This window comes from Poeciliopsis prolifica, unplaced genomic scaffold (genome assembly GCF_027474105.1).
Source record: "Poeciliopsis prolifica strain line A6 unplaced genomic scaffold, Auburn_PproV2 SCAFFOLD172, whole genome shotgun sequence".
Taxonomy (NCBI): domain Eukaryota; kingdom Metazoa; phylum Chordata; class Actinopteri; order Cyprinodontiformes; family Poeciliidae; genus Poeciliopsis; species Poeciliopsis prolifica.
Window position 1 is genome coordinate 55,926 of NW_026562547.1, and position 18,394 is coordinate 74,319.

Genomic DNA, 18,394 nt, shown 5'->3' on the forward strand with positions numbered 1-18,394 from the left:
CGTTTTGTTTTGATGTTTTGTTTTAACGTTTTGTTTTGATGTTTTGTTTTGGTGTTTTGTTTTGGTGTTTTGTTTTGATGTTTTGTTTTGGTGTTTTGTTTTGATGTTTTGTTTTAACGTTTTGTTTTTATGTTTTGTTTTGATGTTTTTATTTGGTGTTTTGTTTTGATGTTTTGTTTGACGTTTTGTTTTGATATTTTGTTTTGACGTTTTGTTTTGATGCAGGGCAGGAAAAAAAGTGCGGAAATGCCACAGTGTTACGCGGTATTGCGTGGGGGCGGAACTACAGAGATGTTATAGTGTTGGATCGGAAAGCCGGACTCATTTCAGCACTGCGCCGCGTTACGTCACTCCGGCTTCCACAGGCTGCAGGATGGGGTTGCTGTCAGTGCTGATTCCTCTCCTCAGGTTGTATCTGTGTGGGATCAAAGTTCTGCTCTACCAAATGTTCAACCGAACCTTCGCGATGCCAGGTCAGAACCAGACTCTGTTTCTCTTCCCCGTTTGAACTGCAACAGGAAATGAAATGAACTTGTATTGCTGTTTGACTGTTGTAGATGTTTGAGTTCTCTGTTTGTGATTTTGTGTGTTGAGAACAAATGATCCTGAACAGCTGAGTTCCTAATCCTGACCCTTGACCCCTCGCCCTCAGGACCTGCAGTAATAAAAACTCGAACTGCCACTGATGTGGCAATAAGAATGATTCCTGCTGTACATCAACATTAATATACTTTAAAATATAAATGTATATGTTCTGTAAGGAACACTTTAATGAATCAGACTAAAATCGTTTTCATAGTAATAAGACTGGAGAATTTTGATTTCATTATTTGAATTTGGATTAAGAGAAAGTTCTTGCGTGTCCCGATGGAAACAAAGAAAGAACTGTTTCCTTTATCCCTACAAATCTTCCCAAGAATGTCAGAGCTGAATATGAATGGGGGAATTTTCCAACCGTTTTACTGCCGTGTCAATGGGATAAAGATTTTAGTTTGATTCATGTTTTTGAGCTTGACTGTATACACACAGATGATAAAACAAAGGGTTAAATGTTCTGTTGTGAAGTTACAGAACATGTGATCCCACCATGCAGTCTTCTTAACTGGTTTGACCTTTCTTAAAGTTTTAATCAACTATAGAAATAGTAAGACGATCAAAACCACTGGATCAACATCTGATCCATTCGTGTTCCTGATACATTTCACAATCAGATGGAACAAGTGTGACATGATGCAACAAACACAAAGACAAGTCGGCTGGCTTCTTACAAACTGATTTACCCATCAGTGGTCGGTTCCGTTTTCTGTTCTGTCCAACCTGGAGCTGCTGGTGTCCAGTTGGTTTTTATAAATCTAGATCACATTTTCTTTTGTCATCTTAACTTTGGAGGGTGAGTGAGAAATTCAGAGTTTCATCCCAATAAAACCCTGAACAGAAAAAAACCTAAACAGTTTGCTGCACCTGAGATTTAACTCCATGTTTTAATCTAGAAATGAATGGCTTCTAATCACGTTCTTTTCTTAGCCTTACCAAAGCAAAAGGGAAGGGTTGCCATAGTGACTGGAGCTACCAGAGGAATGGGGTTTGAGACTGCAAGACACCTGGCAAACCTGGGCATGCATGTGATCATAGGTAGGCTGCTGCCTCACCAATGAGATGCTTCTTTTGTCAGATCTATAAACTATAACGACTTATGATCTATAAGCCATAATGACTTATGATCTATAAGCCATAACAACTTATGATCTATAAACCACTATGAAAAAGTCACTATAACTTATAGATCTAGAAGTCATTATAACTTATAGATCTAGAAGTCACAGTGACTAATTCTTGTAAAGCAGAAGCAAGGAGATGACAGAAAATGTGTGATTTTTTTTGTGACATTTGTTCTTAAGTTATTTTTTAGTTGAAGTCTTGTCATAAATGCGATCAGTTTGATGCCTCAGACAGAAGGGTTTAGTTAAAGTAAACCACATACTGGACATCAGCCCACCAAGCCCCTTTATGATCTCTATGATCTCCAGCTGGGAACGAGCCAGAAGAGGGCGCTGCAGCTGTCAGGAAGATAAATGAAGAATGCAATGAAGGAGAAGGTAATCAATTACTAATTTTAATGATAAGCATACAAAGACAGTCAAGTGGTGGACATTCATTCTGCGTGTCAGAATGAATGTCCTACAATATTAATAACAATGTAATTAATCATGATGTTCACATGACATAACTGACACGAGGTGTAACTACTGATATCTTAGCAAACCAATAGAAGATAGAAATGCCTTTTCTGTGAATTGAAACTCAAGACTCCAAAACCTAACCTGGGCAAACTTTAAGAACAAGTTTTGAAAATGAAAACAAGCGTGAACGGGTGTGATCTGTGGGACTGCATTTAACTCAGGCAGCTTGTGGGCTAACCCACAGGAGGAGGAGAGGAGGAACATTCAGAGGGAAGTGGTTGCCAGACCCAGCTGAAATGCTCTGGTTGAGCTCGGCCCCGGGCCACAGCTGGATGATGCACTGACAAGTACTTTGATGCATGCCATGGAAAAATCATGGTCTTCTTGATAAATGCAGAACCACTGCATTTTTTCTGAGCCACTACTTGAAGATCCCCACAGTGGATCAGACATTCTGCTTGCTTAATAATTCTTTTGCCAGTGATTGGGATTTTAGCCCAAAATGTTGTACAGAGAGCTCAGCAGTGTTCTGTCAGAACTATGGTACTGAAACATTTCTTTTCTGCTTCCAGCTGAGTTTGTCTTTGTGGACCTGACCTCCCTGAAATCAGTCAGGCAGTTTGTCCAGAAGTTCAGAGACAGATCTCTGCCTCTGCATGTTCTCATTAACAATGGTAGGCTCCACACATCTTTCCTCAGATGGTCACAGTTAATGACAGCAGGCGCTTTGTGGTCTGACTAATGACAGCCTGCGCCTTTCTGACATGTTGTGCCTTGATGCAGCTGGAACCATGCTGGTTCCTGAGAGACGGACAGAGGACGGCTTTGAATTCCACTTCTGCCTGAACTACTTGAGCCACTTCCTGCTGACCAACATGCTGCTGGACCTGCTGAAGACGTCTGGAAGGAAGGGTCGCTGCTCCAGAATTATCAACATGGCCTCTGCCACACACTACGTAGGAGAAATAAACCTAGACGACCTGAACAAGAGGTACACTGAAACCACCATAGACTCCATGAACAGTAAAATATTTGTTGTACATAATCTTGTTTATTACTCCGTTCCCAGCAGAGCTGTCTACAGCTCCCATGGTGCCTACTGCCAAAGCAAGTTGGCCCTGGTCCTCTTCACCTACTATCTTCAAGAGCAGCTGACGTCTGGGGGATTCTCTGTCACTGTCAATGCTGTGGACCCTGGGATGGTGGACACAGCACTGTACGATAACCTCTGGACATTAGCACAGATGATGAAGAAACCAGTGGCCAGTGTTCTGTTCAGGGTATGTCTTTAAAACCTTAATCTAACTTTGTAAAGACTAGTTTAGAACGGGTTGTACTGTTGTCCTCAGACTCCAGCAGAGGGAGCCTCCATATCGGTGTATGCTGCAGCTGCCTCTGAGATGGAAGGAGTGGGCAGCTGTTACCTGTACAATGGTCAGAAGACGCAGTCCTCTGATCTGTCCTACGACTCTGAGCTGCAGGCCAAGCTGTGGACAAAGAGCTGCGAGCTTGTGGGACTCCAGGCCTGATACCTTACGCAAACAGAGGGAGCCTGAGGCCTTCCTCTGATGCAGATGGGTTGGTCCAAACGGTTTTCCATGTGGATCTGCTTCCTTTGAGGATGTCTCCAACCACCACTCACTGAGAGTGTCTGTAATCAGAACTTTGACTATGTTGATGATGATAATAATAATAATAATGGAGGAACTGGGTTCCTGTCTAAGAAAGAAATTCAAATAATTGACTTGGAGGTCTCCCATGTCCGCAATGGTCCTCCTTTATTGACCCTTCGCAGCTATGTCATCCAATCACGTTGAGGCACTATGACGATTGTCGGAAATCACATCAGGAGCAACTTTGATTGTTTCCCAAATTGTTCTTGCCAATACAGACATGACTTCTAGTTGTTCAGAAGAAGACATTTTATTTATGTTGCACTTCTTCAGCAACCAGGCAGTTCAAAGTGTCCAGTCAAGTTCTGCAGAACCTGATTGTTCCCAGAAGAATGAATCAGGCTGTAAAGATGGTGGTATTTATGAAAGTTGGAAACGGCTAGCTTAGAAATCGGCCCATGCCTTCTCCCTCCTGACGTGTTTGTTGATTTGATCAATTGCCGACTTTGCCTGAAGTCATAGCACATGACTTATGCAACTATGTCGTAAAGGGCATTTCCCTTTAACAGTGTAAAATCTAGATTCTTATCAGTTTTTTTGGTACGTGGTTGGCTACATTATGTTTTTCCTTGATGGTTGCTAATGATTAGAAGGATACATTCTTTCCATAGTACAACATTTCATTGCATCTTACTAATACTGCTTAATTACAAAGTGTAAATGAACATTAATCTTCTTGCAGCAAGAAGATTAATGTCAAGCAACACTTGCTATCATCGCCATCTTGTTTCAAATCCATCAAAAGTTTGGTTTGGATCCTAATCTGAGCAGCATCTGTGACTATTGGACTGTGACATCAACTGAGTGATTTTTGATTTTTTTTGGACAATCTCTACAGGAGTCAATATACAGAGAAGTTATTTTGATATCCATCATGCCTAAGAGCACGGCATCTCATGCAAAGGGTCAAAAGATCATACTGAACTACTGCCAGCTTTAATCTCTGTGGTGATTTTATGCTCATGTTCTGTTCAATGTGACTCAAACAAATCCCACTAATTATGCAGAGAAATCAAATATGTACCTTTTTTTTCACAAGCCAGCAATTATGCAGCCTCATGATTTTAACTGACCTTACTTCCAGAGTGACTTGACCTTTGACTGTAAAACTCTTCAGTTACATACCACAGTGCTTCAGAAGCCTTTACAGCCTGATTTATTCTTCTGAGGACAAAGATCCTGTTGCCTTAAGATGATGTCTGCCACTTTGACACACATACTGTCATTTTGAATAAAGTTTGCAGACCATTATTTCCACATATGCCATCTGAATGTCTCAGCATTTCAGTTTGAACTTCAAGCCTGAAATAGTTTTTTTAATTGTATTGTAAATGGCCTTGCATTTGAATCCAGGATACAGAAAGCCTGTTTTTATGGTAAAGACTATTTAACTTAAAGTCAAAATAATTGAACTTTTAAAAACTGTAAGTTTCAAACTGTTTTAATGTTCTTCTTTTGTGTGTGTGTGGGCGTGTAAAAATGAAATATTGTAGCTTCATTCTGAGTTGTACTCTCAGGATCTCTCACTCGATGTCAGTGTAGGTCAGTATCACGTATTCCTCTAATAATCAATATTCACTTATTCATCAGAATGTGATCTTCTTCAGTCTCAGCACTGTCGTTCCACTGCTGTCCTACACTGACATCTAGGGGGGGATCCTGGGATTACAACTGAGAATGAAGCTGAAATATTTCATTTATTTTCATATATCATTTATAACAGCAACAAACTTAAAGAACTTTTAAAGAAGAAACACAACAGCAAAGTAGATGATTTGTTTTATCTTCAAATAATTTTTTTAAACCGTATAGATTTTCATCAAAACCTCTTCAGAGATAACTCATAAATTCTCACCCCATAAAGTAGATATTTTTATCTGTGCTCCCAAAAAGACACATTAAGCCCTTATAAGCATAATTGTAAAACATGTAAACATAAGCTTGAGAGGGCAGCAGAAACCTTAAATCCTTACTCAGAAACACCCTGAGCCTGAGGGCCAAATGTCTGATCCAGTTTGTCACAGGTGGCGTTAAAATGTCTACAATAGAGGAAGTCCTTTCTGCCGGAAAATATTGTGTTTTTGAAGGCTGGTTGTGGAAAGTTCCAGGTGAGTCGCTGGTATGTGGAATGAGAAGTCGGTGCAGTGGAGGGCGAGGCTGATCTGACATGACGCAGCATGTTGGTGAATAATGAATTTGTTCAAGTGGAGCTGTTAGCTCAGAGAAGGACACATTTTGTCTCACAACACCATAATGATGAGGAATCCAGCATAAAACAAAGTCCCCAGAACTTCTGACTGCAGTTTGCTGCAAACATGTGAAAGAATGTGTTCTGGTCTGAGGAGAACAAAATGGAACTTTCTGGCCCAAATGCAAAACATTGAAGTGGACAAAAACTAATCCTGCACATAGCTCTAGATACACTATAGTGAAACAAGGTGGTGGGGGAATCATGCTGCAGGAATGCTTAAAAAATTTTAAACTATGGTTATTTCACTACTTTCTGTCTGTACTTTTCCATGGAGGTTCAAATAAAAAATATTCTCATCTATTCACATCCAAAAGCCAGGCGAGAGGCACAGTGGCAAAACAACAAACTGCTGCTGCGCAAATAAGTTTGCTAGCTTACCAATGGGTGAGCAGTTGGCCAGCAAGCATCTTTCCTCTGCCCACATCGCCCAGAATGCACTGCGGTTCTAAATTGAAGTTCATTGAAATTATTGGAATATTCTGTTGAATGTATTTTCTGTTGATTTGTTTATCATGATTTATATTGTCAATGATTTATTGCCCAGCCCTAGCCAAACAGGACACTGTACATTAGCCAACACTGTGTCCTGTACCTTACAACTTTTTAAAACTAATTTCTGTAAACAAGCATTCTTAATTATGAGCCTCTCTAGACCTAAAGCATTAGCTGTGAACCAACTTTTCTTTGGCTGACCTAACTTTGGTCAGTTCAGGTTCAAAATGTGCAGGGGCACAGAAAAATCATGTTACCTAACGTGTCAGAGCTAATGAACCCTATGAAGTCCAGATTAGCCCCGATGCTCCTGCTCCAGGTTGCACACAGAGGCTGTCAGCTGAGGACGGATAAAAGGAAGCAGGCCAACTCAGAGCCGGGTCAGAATGTCACAGCGAGCTAATCTGGATTAGTTTTTTCAGCTTCTTATGGGTCACTTAAACTTTGGACTGTAAGCAAAACCAGTTAGGACAAAAAGTAAAATCCCCATTAAAATACCATCAGAAACTAGTTGATATAGAACTACAGGACTGAGTTTCATTTATGTATTCTGCTCTTCATAAAGTAAGACAAGTAGCTGATAGTTGTTTATTTAGTCAGGCTATCTGCTCTGTTGAAGTCTACAGTCAGTTGTCATAAAGAGTGGTGCTTCCTGCTTTTCACGCCTGGAAATATTACTATGCAGATGAATCAGATGATGAATCAGATGCAGATGATTTTGTTGTATGCAAGGAATAAATGGGAAGCCTACATTCAGCTTGCTGGCCGGCTGGGCAGCTGGCTGAAAAACACATCAGGGAGAGAGGGACACCACTGAAGGTAGTAATCAAAGAGTCCTGCTAATACGAATAACCCAAATCCATCAGAAGCATCATGTAGCAGACTTGGGCTCAACCTAGGAAATGGGTTTTAGGTCTGGACCTCGAGGGTTTCTCCTCTGATTCATCCTGCCCCTGTTTATCCCGGAAAGAAGTGCTGTGAACGAGCTGGGACGCCCTCTGGCGTATCTTCTGCAGGTTGGGCTTCATCCTGCTAAGCGAAGACCTCCTCCGGACAGGTTTGCTCCTGAGATGGTCCTCCCCGCCCATAAGATCGCTGTCTCCGAGGCTGAGCCGATGGATGGGTTTCAGGTTGTTCTGAAGGACTTTGGACAACCTCCAGCGTCCTCCAACCTGAGGCTCTGCACCTTTTGATTCAGCGAGCTCATTTGCTCCTATGATGTCTCTAATGTCCACACTCACGTTGGTGAGGTAGTGACAGGCCTTCCTCCCGCTGTAGTCCCTGATTTCCACGTCTGCGTTGTAAGCCCCCACCAGGAGCTTCAGCACCTCCATGTGGTTGTGGATGGCAGCTATGTGCAGCGGCGTGTAGCCCATGTTGGAGCGAACATCCACGCTAATGGGAAGGTTGTGATGTTTGGCGAAGTTGATGATCAGCGCGATCAGCTCTTGCTTGCCGTGCTTAGCAGCCCAGTGCAGGCAGGTGAAACCAGTGACAAAGTCCTTCTTCAGGACCAGGTTGGGTTCGCTGCTGAGAAGGGTGTGGAGGCTGTCCCACTCCGCATCCGATGCGCACATCATCCACTCGTGTTCCACAGGGTCCAGGGTCACGGAGGTCCTGTCCACATCCAGGCTGCCGGAACCCACCGAGGCAGCGTCACCGTCGCTCCTGGGGGTGAGGCAGACGGGGCTGCGGAGTTCTATACTCTTCCTCACTTCAGGAGAACTGTTCATCATCACCTGGATGAAGTGCCTCCGGCTGCCCGTGGGACTGCAGCTGTCCTCACTGCCAGACAAGCTGCTGCGTTCATCCTCCTTGTCCTCAGAGTCCTCCTTGGTGGACAGGAACTTCTGCTGAGAGGCAGGACCTTGTTGCTCTTCCTCTTTCAGGCCCTCAGGCGTCCAATCAGTGTGTAAGTCAGCTGCAGCTGCAGAACTCTCAGGCCCAGGCAGGATGAAGACAGATCCGTTCACAGGGAGCGGCGAAGCCTGAATCACTGTGATTTGTGGAATGGCAAGTTTCCCGACCTTCTCCTTGCTGAAGTCCTTCCTCTGCGTCCTGAAGCTCCCAGAGTTCCCCATGTGAGCTGAGCTGCTGGCCTCCTCATCCAGAACCCCAACAAAGTCCTGATGTCCACAGTCCTGCTCTGGTTTGACCCGCTGGTAGCTCTCTGCAGCGATAATATGCGGAACTGTCTTGCAGTCATTTCCGTAACCTGAGTCGCGCGCTGATTTCTGCTGTACCTGAGCCGTCGCGGCTGCGTCATCGCGGCTCACCTGGTCGTCAGGTGAGGGGGACGCAGCGCAGTAACGGAACTGTCTCTTCAGACAGACATGTTTGACTCCGCTGTCTGTCTTCACGAATGCCACGCTGTCCACACAAGACTTAAAGACGCTGCGGACAGCAGCCCTGCTGTGCGGCTCTTGAGGGAACGCGGCTTTAAAATGCTGCAGTAGCTCCGCGCTCGGGACGGCGCCTCCTCTCTGCCTCAGGAAGTCCGCTATGGAGTCCTGGCTGAAACCGCTGGCCATGAGGACCACGAACAGCCTGAGACCCGAATCACCCGAATCAACCCGAAGCTCCACGCAGCAGAGCAGAAAGCAGCATTTCGTCCCAGCGTTCTCCGCCTCCTAGCAACGGGACACTTCCGGTCCAGGCCTTATATGGTCAAAGCCAGTTTCTCAGTAACAAACTGAAAAACATTACTGTGAACTCATTACGAGGGCTGGTTTTTATCTTCGAAATAGTTTTAGTTTTACTAGAGAAATAATAGTAAAGCCTCCGAATATCTAGCAAAATCATCCCATCTTATTTATTCCATATTTGATTTGTTTTAGCTCTTAATAGTTTGTTTCCAAATGAATGATGAAGTGGGAAACATTTGATCTTCTAACCAAAACCTAGAAAATACGTTTTATTCTAAAGCTTGTCTAAAATGTTGATGACATCATCTTAGAATAATTATGATAGTTTTCACTTCATTTATGTCCTCAAACAGAAACGCTTTAATTTTGTGTAATGACTGAAAACATCCCAAACCAATCCAGGACAACTTCAATTATAAGAGAATTCATGTAGAAAATTTGTTTGTATACAATTTAAATCAAAATGATTCCATAAAATCAATAAAAAACACACACATTAAAAAACATAAGCTGAAGTTGCATATAGCCATATGACAAAATAACAGAACTAATTGAAATGAACATCTCAAAGTGTATCAAGGTAAAAAGATTGATTTAATATTTAGGAAGCTAAATGCTATCCAGGCTTTAATGTTTTAATAACATAAAGTCATTAAAGTCTGGACAGAGTATGTGCCTTTTATTTATTTATTCTCATATAGACCTCAGAGTTGCATACAAATGGAAAACAATTCCATATTTTCCTAGTTTAAAGCCAAGTGGGAGAAAATGCAAAAAAAGAGAAGGTGGCCTAGAACTGGAGAAGCATGTCAAAGTGGACATGAAGCTGAGCCTCATGCCAATTCAGTGGATAACTTCAGTGCTTGTAGCAGCTGTTTGTTGTGAGGAAACATGGCTGGTTGGTTGCTCTGTCACAACCAGCTATGCTTGCAGGTGGCATTAACCTGCAGACAGGGTGTGTTAGCATTCCTCCTCACAGACCTGTGAATCAGTCTTTAGAGGCAATAAGCCCAGCTGCTCCAGTTTCTCCACATGGGTGAAAAATATAATTTCCAACTTAGATGTTTTTCCAATTAGGCTTTCACAATGACTGGTCAGCATTTTATGGCTCATTGCCAACAATGAAATTATAACAAATTCTTTAAAAGAAATGAGGAGCAGATATCAACATGCGTTCTTCATTTATTAAAACTATTTTATCAGCCAGATGAGCTCTGGAAAACATTGCTTAAGATTTAAAATCTTTACTCATTCAAGCACAGCACTGTCTATGGTGCCAATTTATCTCAGCATTGTCTGGGAACTGTCACACAACTTTCCAGGCAAAGAGAAAACCCTGATGTGATGGAGGAGCCGTCATGAGCTACAACCTGTGTTAGCATACACACACCAACATGCACACACACACCAACATACACATACACACACGCACTAACATACACACACACCCCCACCAACACACACGGACCAACATACACACACACACCAACATACACACACATTAATTAATTCACATTAATCCTTATCTGTTTTCAAACATTTTCCCGGCTTTATTTTCAATTGGCTTGTTTCCGGATTGTGACGTACCGGGAGAGAGTTGCGTGATGTGGTGGCGTCATCAGAACCCTAACCCTAACGTAATGATGACGTTAGGGTCATCATTGTTTCTTGATTATATTTAACAGCATAATCAATGCTGTTAAATTGATTATTGTATTTTTTGGATTACAAGTTTATTTTTTTTTCTTATTGATTAATTAATTATTGCCATCTTTGTTCACTGAATAGATAATAAAATTGACTGAAGTGATCTCCCGCCTGGGGAAGTCTTTTTTTTTGTGGGTTGCCCAAGTCATAAGAGAACCCGTCACACCTGTTCGTAAAATGCATGTTATGTAGAGTAAAATAATGTAAGAATATTTTACTCATGTTTATAAACTTGCTTTCAAGATTTTTTCATCATTTCACCACTGAAATGACTAAATATTATGACCATGTTGTTCCAGACTGTGGTGCAGTCCTGGTTGGATTAGAGGTTACAGTGATTCACAGGAATTTAATCCTGTACAGATTGTAGTTCCTGGGAAAGGTAATTCCTGTCTCAGTATCTGAAACGAAACATTTTCAGTTGGATTTCTGCTTTATTTTAGGCACATAGTCATTGTGTGCTGCCATCTGATGATGAGAAACATACTACTGGCCTCAGTGGGTGGTTCCACAGCCATCAATGTCTGAAACTCAATGGTTGCAGTTGTGATGACAACATAATAAGTAAGTAGCAGATGTCCAGTGGAGAAAGGCGGATCACTGAGCCATCTGTTTCAGAGACTGCAGAGCAGGAAGTATGTCGTCCAGGTGATTCACACCTGCAACACACAGAGAACCATGTCAGCAGATCATGCAGAGGAAAGAAAACCAAGTAGTCACTTTAAGGTTTGGCTATAGTAAAGCAAAGTACTTTTATACCAAGAATCTTTAAGATTTCTGTCACAAGGTTGTGGAAAGCAGGAAAAAACTCATCATGTTGCTTCACTTTGATAATGATGCTGAAAAACAAAAGGAGACAACAGAAAAGCAGCTTCATGAAGACCAGCACACAACCTGTAACAAGAAACAACACGGTGCTGCTAGTGGAGCACTGAACCTGTCAATGTCAGCCTGTCCCAGTCCTGGATCCACCAAGACCAGCCTGGAGACCTGGTTCACAACTTCAGTAGGAGAAGCTTTGCTGTCTAACATCCAATGGAAAGGTTAGCGAGGCTTTACATAAAACATGGACAACTAAAGCAGATGTTTGAAAGTCACCTAGGTCCAGAACATTTTGGAGGTTCCTCATAGTGTTGGTCAACTCGCCCAGTCGGGTGTAGACCTCGTTCATTCGAGGGTAAACTCCGCTGAGGGAGGGAACGTCAAACAGTTTCTGGAAGTGAGCCACCATGGAAGCCAAGGTGTATCGAGTGGGACTCCTGAGCTTCTGGCAGGACAATCATGAAGACTTCAGCACCAGGAACAAAAAGCTGAGTTCTAATCTCAGGTCTCAGAAATGTAAAGATTAACCTGCTTATCGTCAGAAGAGGCATTCTCCAGCAGCGCCTCCACCAGCAGCATCATGTCCTCCACCTTAAGTGCTTTTGCATCAACAGCACAGGGCTGCAGTGGCATCAATGTGGCACTAAGTTTATTCAGTCGGCAATGAAGATCCTGAACACAGGAACAGTCTGGTCAAAGCAGCTTCCAGCACTGAGTAAATACCGAGGCTGTCAGAGTATTTACCCTGAGCATGTGGAGCTGCTGGGACCACAGCTCCAGAGTGGGAAGGACAGCCTGGAATTCTGCTTCCTCCAATTCTCTGGGTCTGTGTTGATACTGGTGCAGCCTGGGATTGATAACGAGCGTGTTGATCTCAGTCAACAGCTGAAGAGCAGAAAAATTGGAACAAAGCGTTGACAGACAGGAAGTTACCACAAACTGAGCAGATCTCAGAGAATAGCTCATTTACGTGGTGATACTGGACCCACTGCCTGGAGGTTTTGGTCTGGTCCCTGCTGTTCCCAGTGATGTCACTTCTACATCTAATCAGCACAAATAAAGCAAATTGCTTTAAAACAAAACTATTTCCTGCTTCAGTACTGAGCTCTAGATAAATCCCTCTTCAGTCAAACACATTTTGAATCAATCAGCTGTTGCAGTGGAAAGTAAATTATTGATGACATTTGCAGATTCTTCCATGGAGCTTATTTAATACATGTAAAAGAAAATGTATCTTGGAAAGCTGAAATACCTAAGAGCAATACTGATAATAAACATGCTATTGGTTGGTGTTTACATAGCGGCTAATCCAGAAGCGTTGTTTATTTTCTTTGGTACTGATTGGCCGATAACGAAGCATAAGTGTTAGCTGCTGTCAAGCCAAGGTGGCTTACGCTTTGCATATTAAGTATTAATATGCAAAGTTGTGTGTATTAGTGTTTTTATTTGTTGTTTGAACTATTGAAATAGATATTCATAAATGTGATTCCTAGCCTCTGTGAATACTATTACCTTTACATAACCTTTTTGACCAATAAAAATATTATTCCACTCTATTCATAGATGTTCACTTTACCTCGTGTCTCTTTTCTTGGCCTAAACACACAGTCACATGAAGTCTAGTTCAAAACCATCTTTGGTGACAAACACACCTTGTGTCCAGTTCTGTCTTGAGCCGTTCCACCTCTTCCTCCAACTCTTGTATGCGAGAGCTGCTTTCATTCTGCTGATCCTGATATGTCTGGACACAAGCTGAGGAATCAGACCTGCATTAACAACCTGAACAACAGGAACGGCTTAGGGAATCACCTTGAGCATGGTTTTGAAAGACGGGGAGACAGAGGCGGAGGTCCTCTTAGTAGCTTGATCCAAATGTTTGGACTCTTGTAATCGACTCTGTCGAGCCAGTCGCTGTTCCTCTTCTTTGACAGTCAAATACAGTTTCTTCCTGAGCTGGGCTGTTTCTTCCTCCAGATTGGCCACCTTCTTTTCCAGCAACAGATACCTCCTCTAAAAACAAACAGGTGTCATCCGAACTACCAATTGTCACAGCTGAGTAAATGAAAAGAAGACTTTGGACATCTCAGTATACCAGCTGCATCAATTAACCACATGATAAATTAAAACAAGCTCAATAATTTCAATTTTCATGATTTATCCTTTTTCTCTTTTGTCTGTCTTTCTACCAAAACTGGATAACAAAGTCTTAACCAGCCTTTTTTGAAGCACGAGTTTGTTTGCAAAGACTTTATAATTCATTTCATTTGTTGTTTCTTTTGTTTTATTTATTTTGGACATTTGAAAAGACTTCAAGTTTCAGTGTTAAATGTTGATTAGAATTTAAAGTTTATCTTCAAAAGGGATTATTGCATTATTGTGCTATTGCAATAATATCACTTCAAAATGGCCTCAAAACAAAACAAATATTATCGTTTATCGTAAAAACATCTGTGAGTAAGTTAACGTCCAGCAAAATGTTTTATTGGGACAGGCCTAATTCTGTGCCTCCATTTTTTCTTGCCAACAGTCAACATATATGTGCCAAAGAAGAAGAAAAACTCAGTAAACCACCTTAGCCTCTTTGTTTTCCTTCTGCAGCTGCTGGGTGTGGCTGTGCTGCTGGACCGCCTTCCCCAGGCAGCGTTCCTCCAGCTGCTGAACTCTGCTCTTCACCTCATCCAGCAGACCCTGCAGCTCAGTGGCTCTTTGGGACTGCTGAGCTGCATGACTCATGTGCTTCTGTACCTCCTCTCTAACAACACACACACAGAAAAGTGTCACTTAGTTTACTCTGTAATGTCCCCATATCTTGATTAAATGGTTTTAATGAAGAGGAAATTAAATATTTGACAGATTATTAGAGTGAGAGATGGTTGCATTGAAGGTTGCAGAGTATATTGCTGATTTCCATGGTCACCGCTCAATGCCCATCAGATGCTGATGAGATTGGATGACAAGAAGACAGGTGGTCCACACAGAACCAGATCCATTATTAAAGAGCCAGAGCTTGGTAGAACACTACCTGCAGGATGAAATCTGCCAACCAAACTGATGGTTTCAGTTACTTCATATTGTAGATTAAATACTGGAGAAGACATGGAGTTGCAAAAATGTTTTTTGTGCCCAGCAAGGTATTGCTATCAAATTTAAGGCATAACATAGAAAAAATGCAGCTGATTAAACACAAATTCTACTTATTGGAGTTTAAAGCTGTGCTTTCTCACAAGTCCTGCCAGAAATTGCATATATAATGCTTAATAAGGCTAGAACATCTGCACAACTTGTTTCACTGTGTGTTTGAGAGCATCTGTTCAAACATGGTGTGAATCTCTGCAGCTCCTCCAGTTACTGGTGCTCTTCTGGTTAAATTCAAAAATACCTGATTTATCTGAAAGGAAAATGAAATGTTACCTCAACTCATATTCAAGTGTCTTCAAAGAGTTGTTATGAATGCAGTGAGAAAAGATCCATGACTGGTACTGACTCCAGTACCAGTCAGTCAACAAATCTCAAGAACTGAAGACTGAAGATGTCTTTTCTGGCTCAGCTAGGATTTTGTCTTGTGGTTGAGATGTTATTTGAGCTTTTGAGATTCTAATACGTGGCTCCCAGTTGTAAAAAAAAAACAAAACAAAAAAACCGATGTTGCCATGCTTATACAGAATAATAACTGTCCTAAAGTCAAAAAAAGACTTGTAAAACACCAGAAGGAATTATTTTTATAAATTGTCCAAACATTCAGTGTTTGAACAATTCACAAATATCATCGGAACAAATTGTACTCAGACATGCTGCTGCCATGAGCGGTACAGTTAGTAGTGAATTACCAACATGGTGATTTGAATAACAGCCGTACTTGAGCTGGTTGTTAGACTTGACGAGCTCCTGGATGAGCGTCTGTCTCCTCTCAGAGTCCATCAGCATCATCCTCAGAGTCATCCTCAACTCATTCGCTGACTTCTTGTCCAACAGGACCAAATCTGTGGCACACATACAGATCCCATCATCAAGAAATGTGCAAAAAGAAAAACCACAGCACACATTGCAGCTGTGAAACATTCAATTCAGAAACAAGTCTCACCTGTGAGGTTCCTATTCTCCACAGGGTCTGCAAAGAACACAGGCTTAAAGCCGTGATGCTGCAGCAGTTTATTCACGTCATCCCACTCTACCTGCTCCTGCTGCAACACACAGCCACAGTCAGCATCAGTCAAACCTGCTGCACATACATAGTGAAGATTGAAGTGGTACCTGAAACTGCCCATAGGTCCATAGATAAACATAAGTCTTATTTGTAAAGCATGGAAAATGCGTTGTTCTGGATTCTGTAGCCATTCTGAAGCAGCATGCAGCTGTTACCAGTTTGACTCCTGGATAAATGTGTAAAGATGTTTCAATGTGTAAAGGAGCTGACCCTCCTGTCAGTGATCCTATCTCTGAGATGGAGGAAAGGTGATCCTTCACCCACACACACACTCACCCATACACACACGCACACACACACTGAAAGGTGAGTGAATCTTACCGGCTTCATCCTCTTTACATTCCAGCTGGAAACACAGCAGAAGCAGCGGGGTCAACACTCAGCCGTCTTTTAGCGTGATGCCTTCGAGTGTAAAGAGTACAGAGCGGATTTTACATGGAGCCACTCTAGAAGAAAAACTCTTGGAATGAGACTAATTCTAAACAGTCAGTTTACGTAACACCTGATACCATTGAATTATAAGCTGAATTTTAAGGTCGTTCCTTTAATGAGCTTTTTACTAATATATTTAAAGTTTTAACCGTCTTAAAAGAGAAACGGACCTTAAAGGCGACGCCTTCAAGCTCTGGCTCTGGTGAGTTCAGGTAGCTAAAGCTAAAGGGAAACCGAACCGAATAGCATCTGTAACTAACAATGAAACAACACATTCGGTACAATAATGATAATAAACATTTAGGAATACAAAACGCCATAAATTACCTTGCCAACAATGTCCGTATAACTTGGTGCAAACAGCAGCGCGCTTCCGCAGTTCAAACTATGCGTCCTGACGCAATTATTGGAAACAAAGGACGTGAACCAATCCGCTGACGAATCAACAAAACAGCGCAGTACTGCCCAACGACCACAAGATGGCGATAACATGACAGTTAAACTAGTCCCAATGACGGATCATGGTGGGTTATTTTAAACACTTGTTCAATCATAGAACGAATATTATATCATATTATTTACAGAGATGAACTCCACTAGTTGATGTTACAGTGGAGGAAAACATCAAGGTGCTACAATAAAAGGATCTCCCTCCACATGATGTCTGATCTTTCTTGTCTCTAGCAGAGGAATCTCTTATGTCAGTATGGTGATATGAGGGATTGGAGTATCCATGGAGTCAGAAAGCAAAGGTCATTGTAATTTATTAATGGATAGATGAGAGCAAAGAGTCTGGCCACTCACTGTGTCCCTGCATGCATCATCTTCACTGAGCAGAAAATTAAAATGGAAATTTAAGCCTTCACAGTGTCAAGGATTCCTCTGACCTGTGTTGCATGATTTTATAATTTGTGATAACTGCTTACATAACCTTGATGCAGCCTGGAACATCCAACTTACTGACACTTCAACCAGAACCATTAAATAGTCCACATTTATATTCGCCCCCCTTAGTGATTGATGTGTAAAATTATCTACAAATTACATCTACAGACTGAACGGTTTTGTCCTTCCTTCATTAAAAAAAAATGCTCTCGTTCAATTAGATTGGATGGAGAACATCAGTTTCAAGTCCTTCCACAGACCCTCAATTAGATTTAGTCCTGGACTTTGATTAGGTCATTCTTATGCTTTTTAACACATTTAAGCCTTTGCACTGTTGTCATGTGATGTCCTGAAGCATAAATTATTCAATTCAATCCAAAAATACTTTATTAATCCCAAAGGAAAATCAAAAGTTGTTGTAAGTCATATTAACACAGATTCTTCAATAATTGTTGTTGATAGTGATTGCTGTGGAGCAGATCTCTTATTGTAAATTGTGTTAAAGAAAATTTGAAGAAGCCTCTTACTGAAAAGACTCTGCCTTTCCAAGACAATCTGATGAAGAGGATGGTCACGGTTGATTTTATGAAGAATCCTCCAACAACAGAACCAAGTTTTTTTAACTTGCTGTTGAGCCTTTTTTGGTTCCTGGCTCTGATGCTGCTGCCCCAACAGACGACAACAGAAGAGATGATGCTGAGAAAACACACTTATAGAAGATCTGTCTCTTGAAAGATCTTAGCTTCCTCAAGCGGTACAGTCTGCTCTGTCCCTTCTTATAGACACTTAATAGTTGCAAATCCAGTCCAGTCTGTTGTCCGGGTGAATACCAAGGTATTCTTCTCCCATGATGGAAATAGGGTTTGATCAAACCTTGTTTCTCCAGAAATCAACAATCATCTCCTTTGTTTTGTCTACATTCACAATTAAATGATTGTTTCAGTCCACTTGTTGTACTCAGCCTCTTGTCCATCTCTGATACGCCGAGACCTGCAGACCCATAAGCCTTACCTTGTGCTGGAAGTATGAAGTGTACAGAGTGAAAATCAACATTGAGAGAGCAGCTCCCCGTGGTGCTCCTTTGTTGCTGATCACCTGGTTAG

The 18,394-nt window shown here is 41.8% G+C and overlaps 3 protein-coding genes across 7 annotated transcripts; 1 reads left to right on the top strand and 2 right to left on the bottom strand.

Moving 5' to 3' along the window:
* The first annotated feature begins 341 nt into the window (after positions 1-341).
* On the top strand, positions 342-5,114 carry LOC129356464 (dehydrogenase/reductase SDR family member on chromosome X-like). 2 transcript variants are annotated; one of them, XM_055026047.1, is made up of 7 exons: positions 342-473; positions 1,525-1,632; positions 2,028-2,096; positions 2,753-2,854; positions 2,964-3,171; positions 3,250-3,460; positions 3,530-5,114. In XM_055026047.1, the coding sequence occupies exons 1-7, from the start codon at positions 374-376 to the stop codon at positions 3,707-3,709; spliced, it is 978 nt and encodes a 325-aa protein (XP_054882022.1). In that variant the 5' UTR covers positions 342-373; the 3' UTR covers positions 3,710-5,114. The 2 variants fall into 2 exon arrangements, with proteins under 2 accessions (XP_054882022.1, XP_054882023.1); XM_055026048.1 differs by having other exon boundaries at positions 3,253-3,460.
* Positions 5,115-5,712: 598 nt separating this feature from the next.
* On the bottom strand, positions 5,713-9,218 carry LOC129356462 (ankyrin repeat domain-containing protein SOWAHC-like). The gene has a single exon (XM_055026042.1). The coding sequence runs from the start codon at positions 9,125-9,127 to the stop codon at positions 7,487-7,489; it is 1,641 nt and encodes a 546-aa protein (XP_054882017.1). The 5' UTR covers positions 9,128-9,218; the 3' UTR covers positions 5,713-7,486.
* Positions 9,219-11,362: 2,144 nt separating this feature from the next.
* On the bottom strand, positions 11,363-16,816 carry cep70 (centrosomal protein 70). Of its 4 annotated transcripts, none has more exons than XM_055026046.1 (15): positions 16,734-16,816; positions 16,577-16,628; positions 16,296-16,376; positions 15,852-15,951; positions 15,627-15,750; positions 14,342-14,522; positions 13,580-13,780; positions 13,423-13,511; positions 12,741-12,813; positions 12,515-12,655; positions 12,299-12,442; positions 12,047-12,212; positions 11,886-11,973; positions 11,708-11,787; positions 11,363-11,607 (listed from the first exon to the last, which is right to left on the bottom strand). In XM_055026046.1, the coding sequence occupies exons 3-15, from the start codon at positions 16,302-16,304 to the stop codon at positions 11,546-11,548; spliced, it is 1,458 nt and encodes a 485-aa protein (XP_054882021.1). In that variant the 5' UTR covers positions 16,305-16,376; positions 16,577-16,628; positions 16,734-16,816; the 3' UTR covers positions 11,363-11,545. The 4 variants fall into 4 exon arrangements, with proteins under 4 accessions (XP_054882021.1, XP_054882018.1, XP_054882019.1 ...); XM_055026043.1 differs by having other exon boundaries at positions 12,047-12,215; XM_055026044.1 differs by having other exon boundaries at positions 12,047-12,215; positions 16,577-16,655; positions 16,734-16,765.
* Between the last annotated feature and the right edge of the window lie 1,578 nt (positions 16,817-18,394).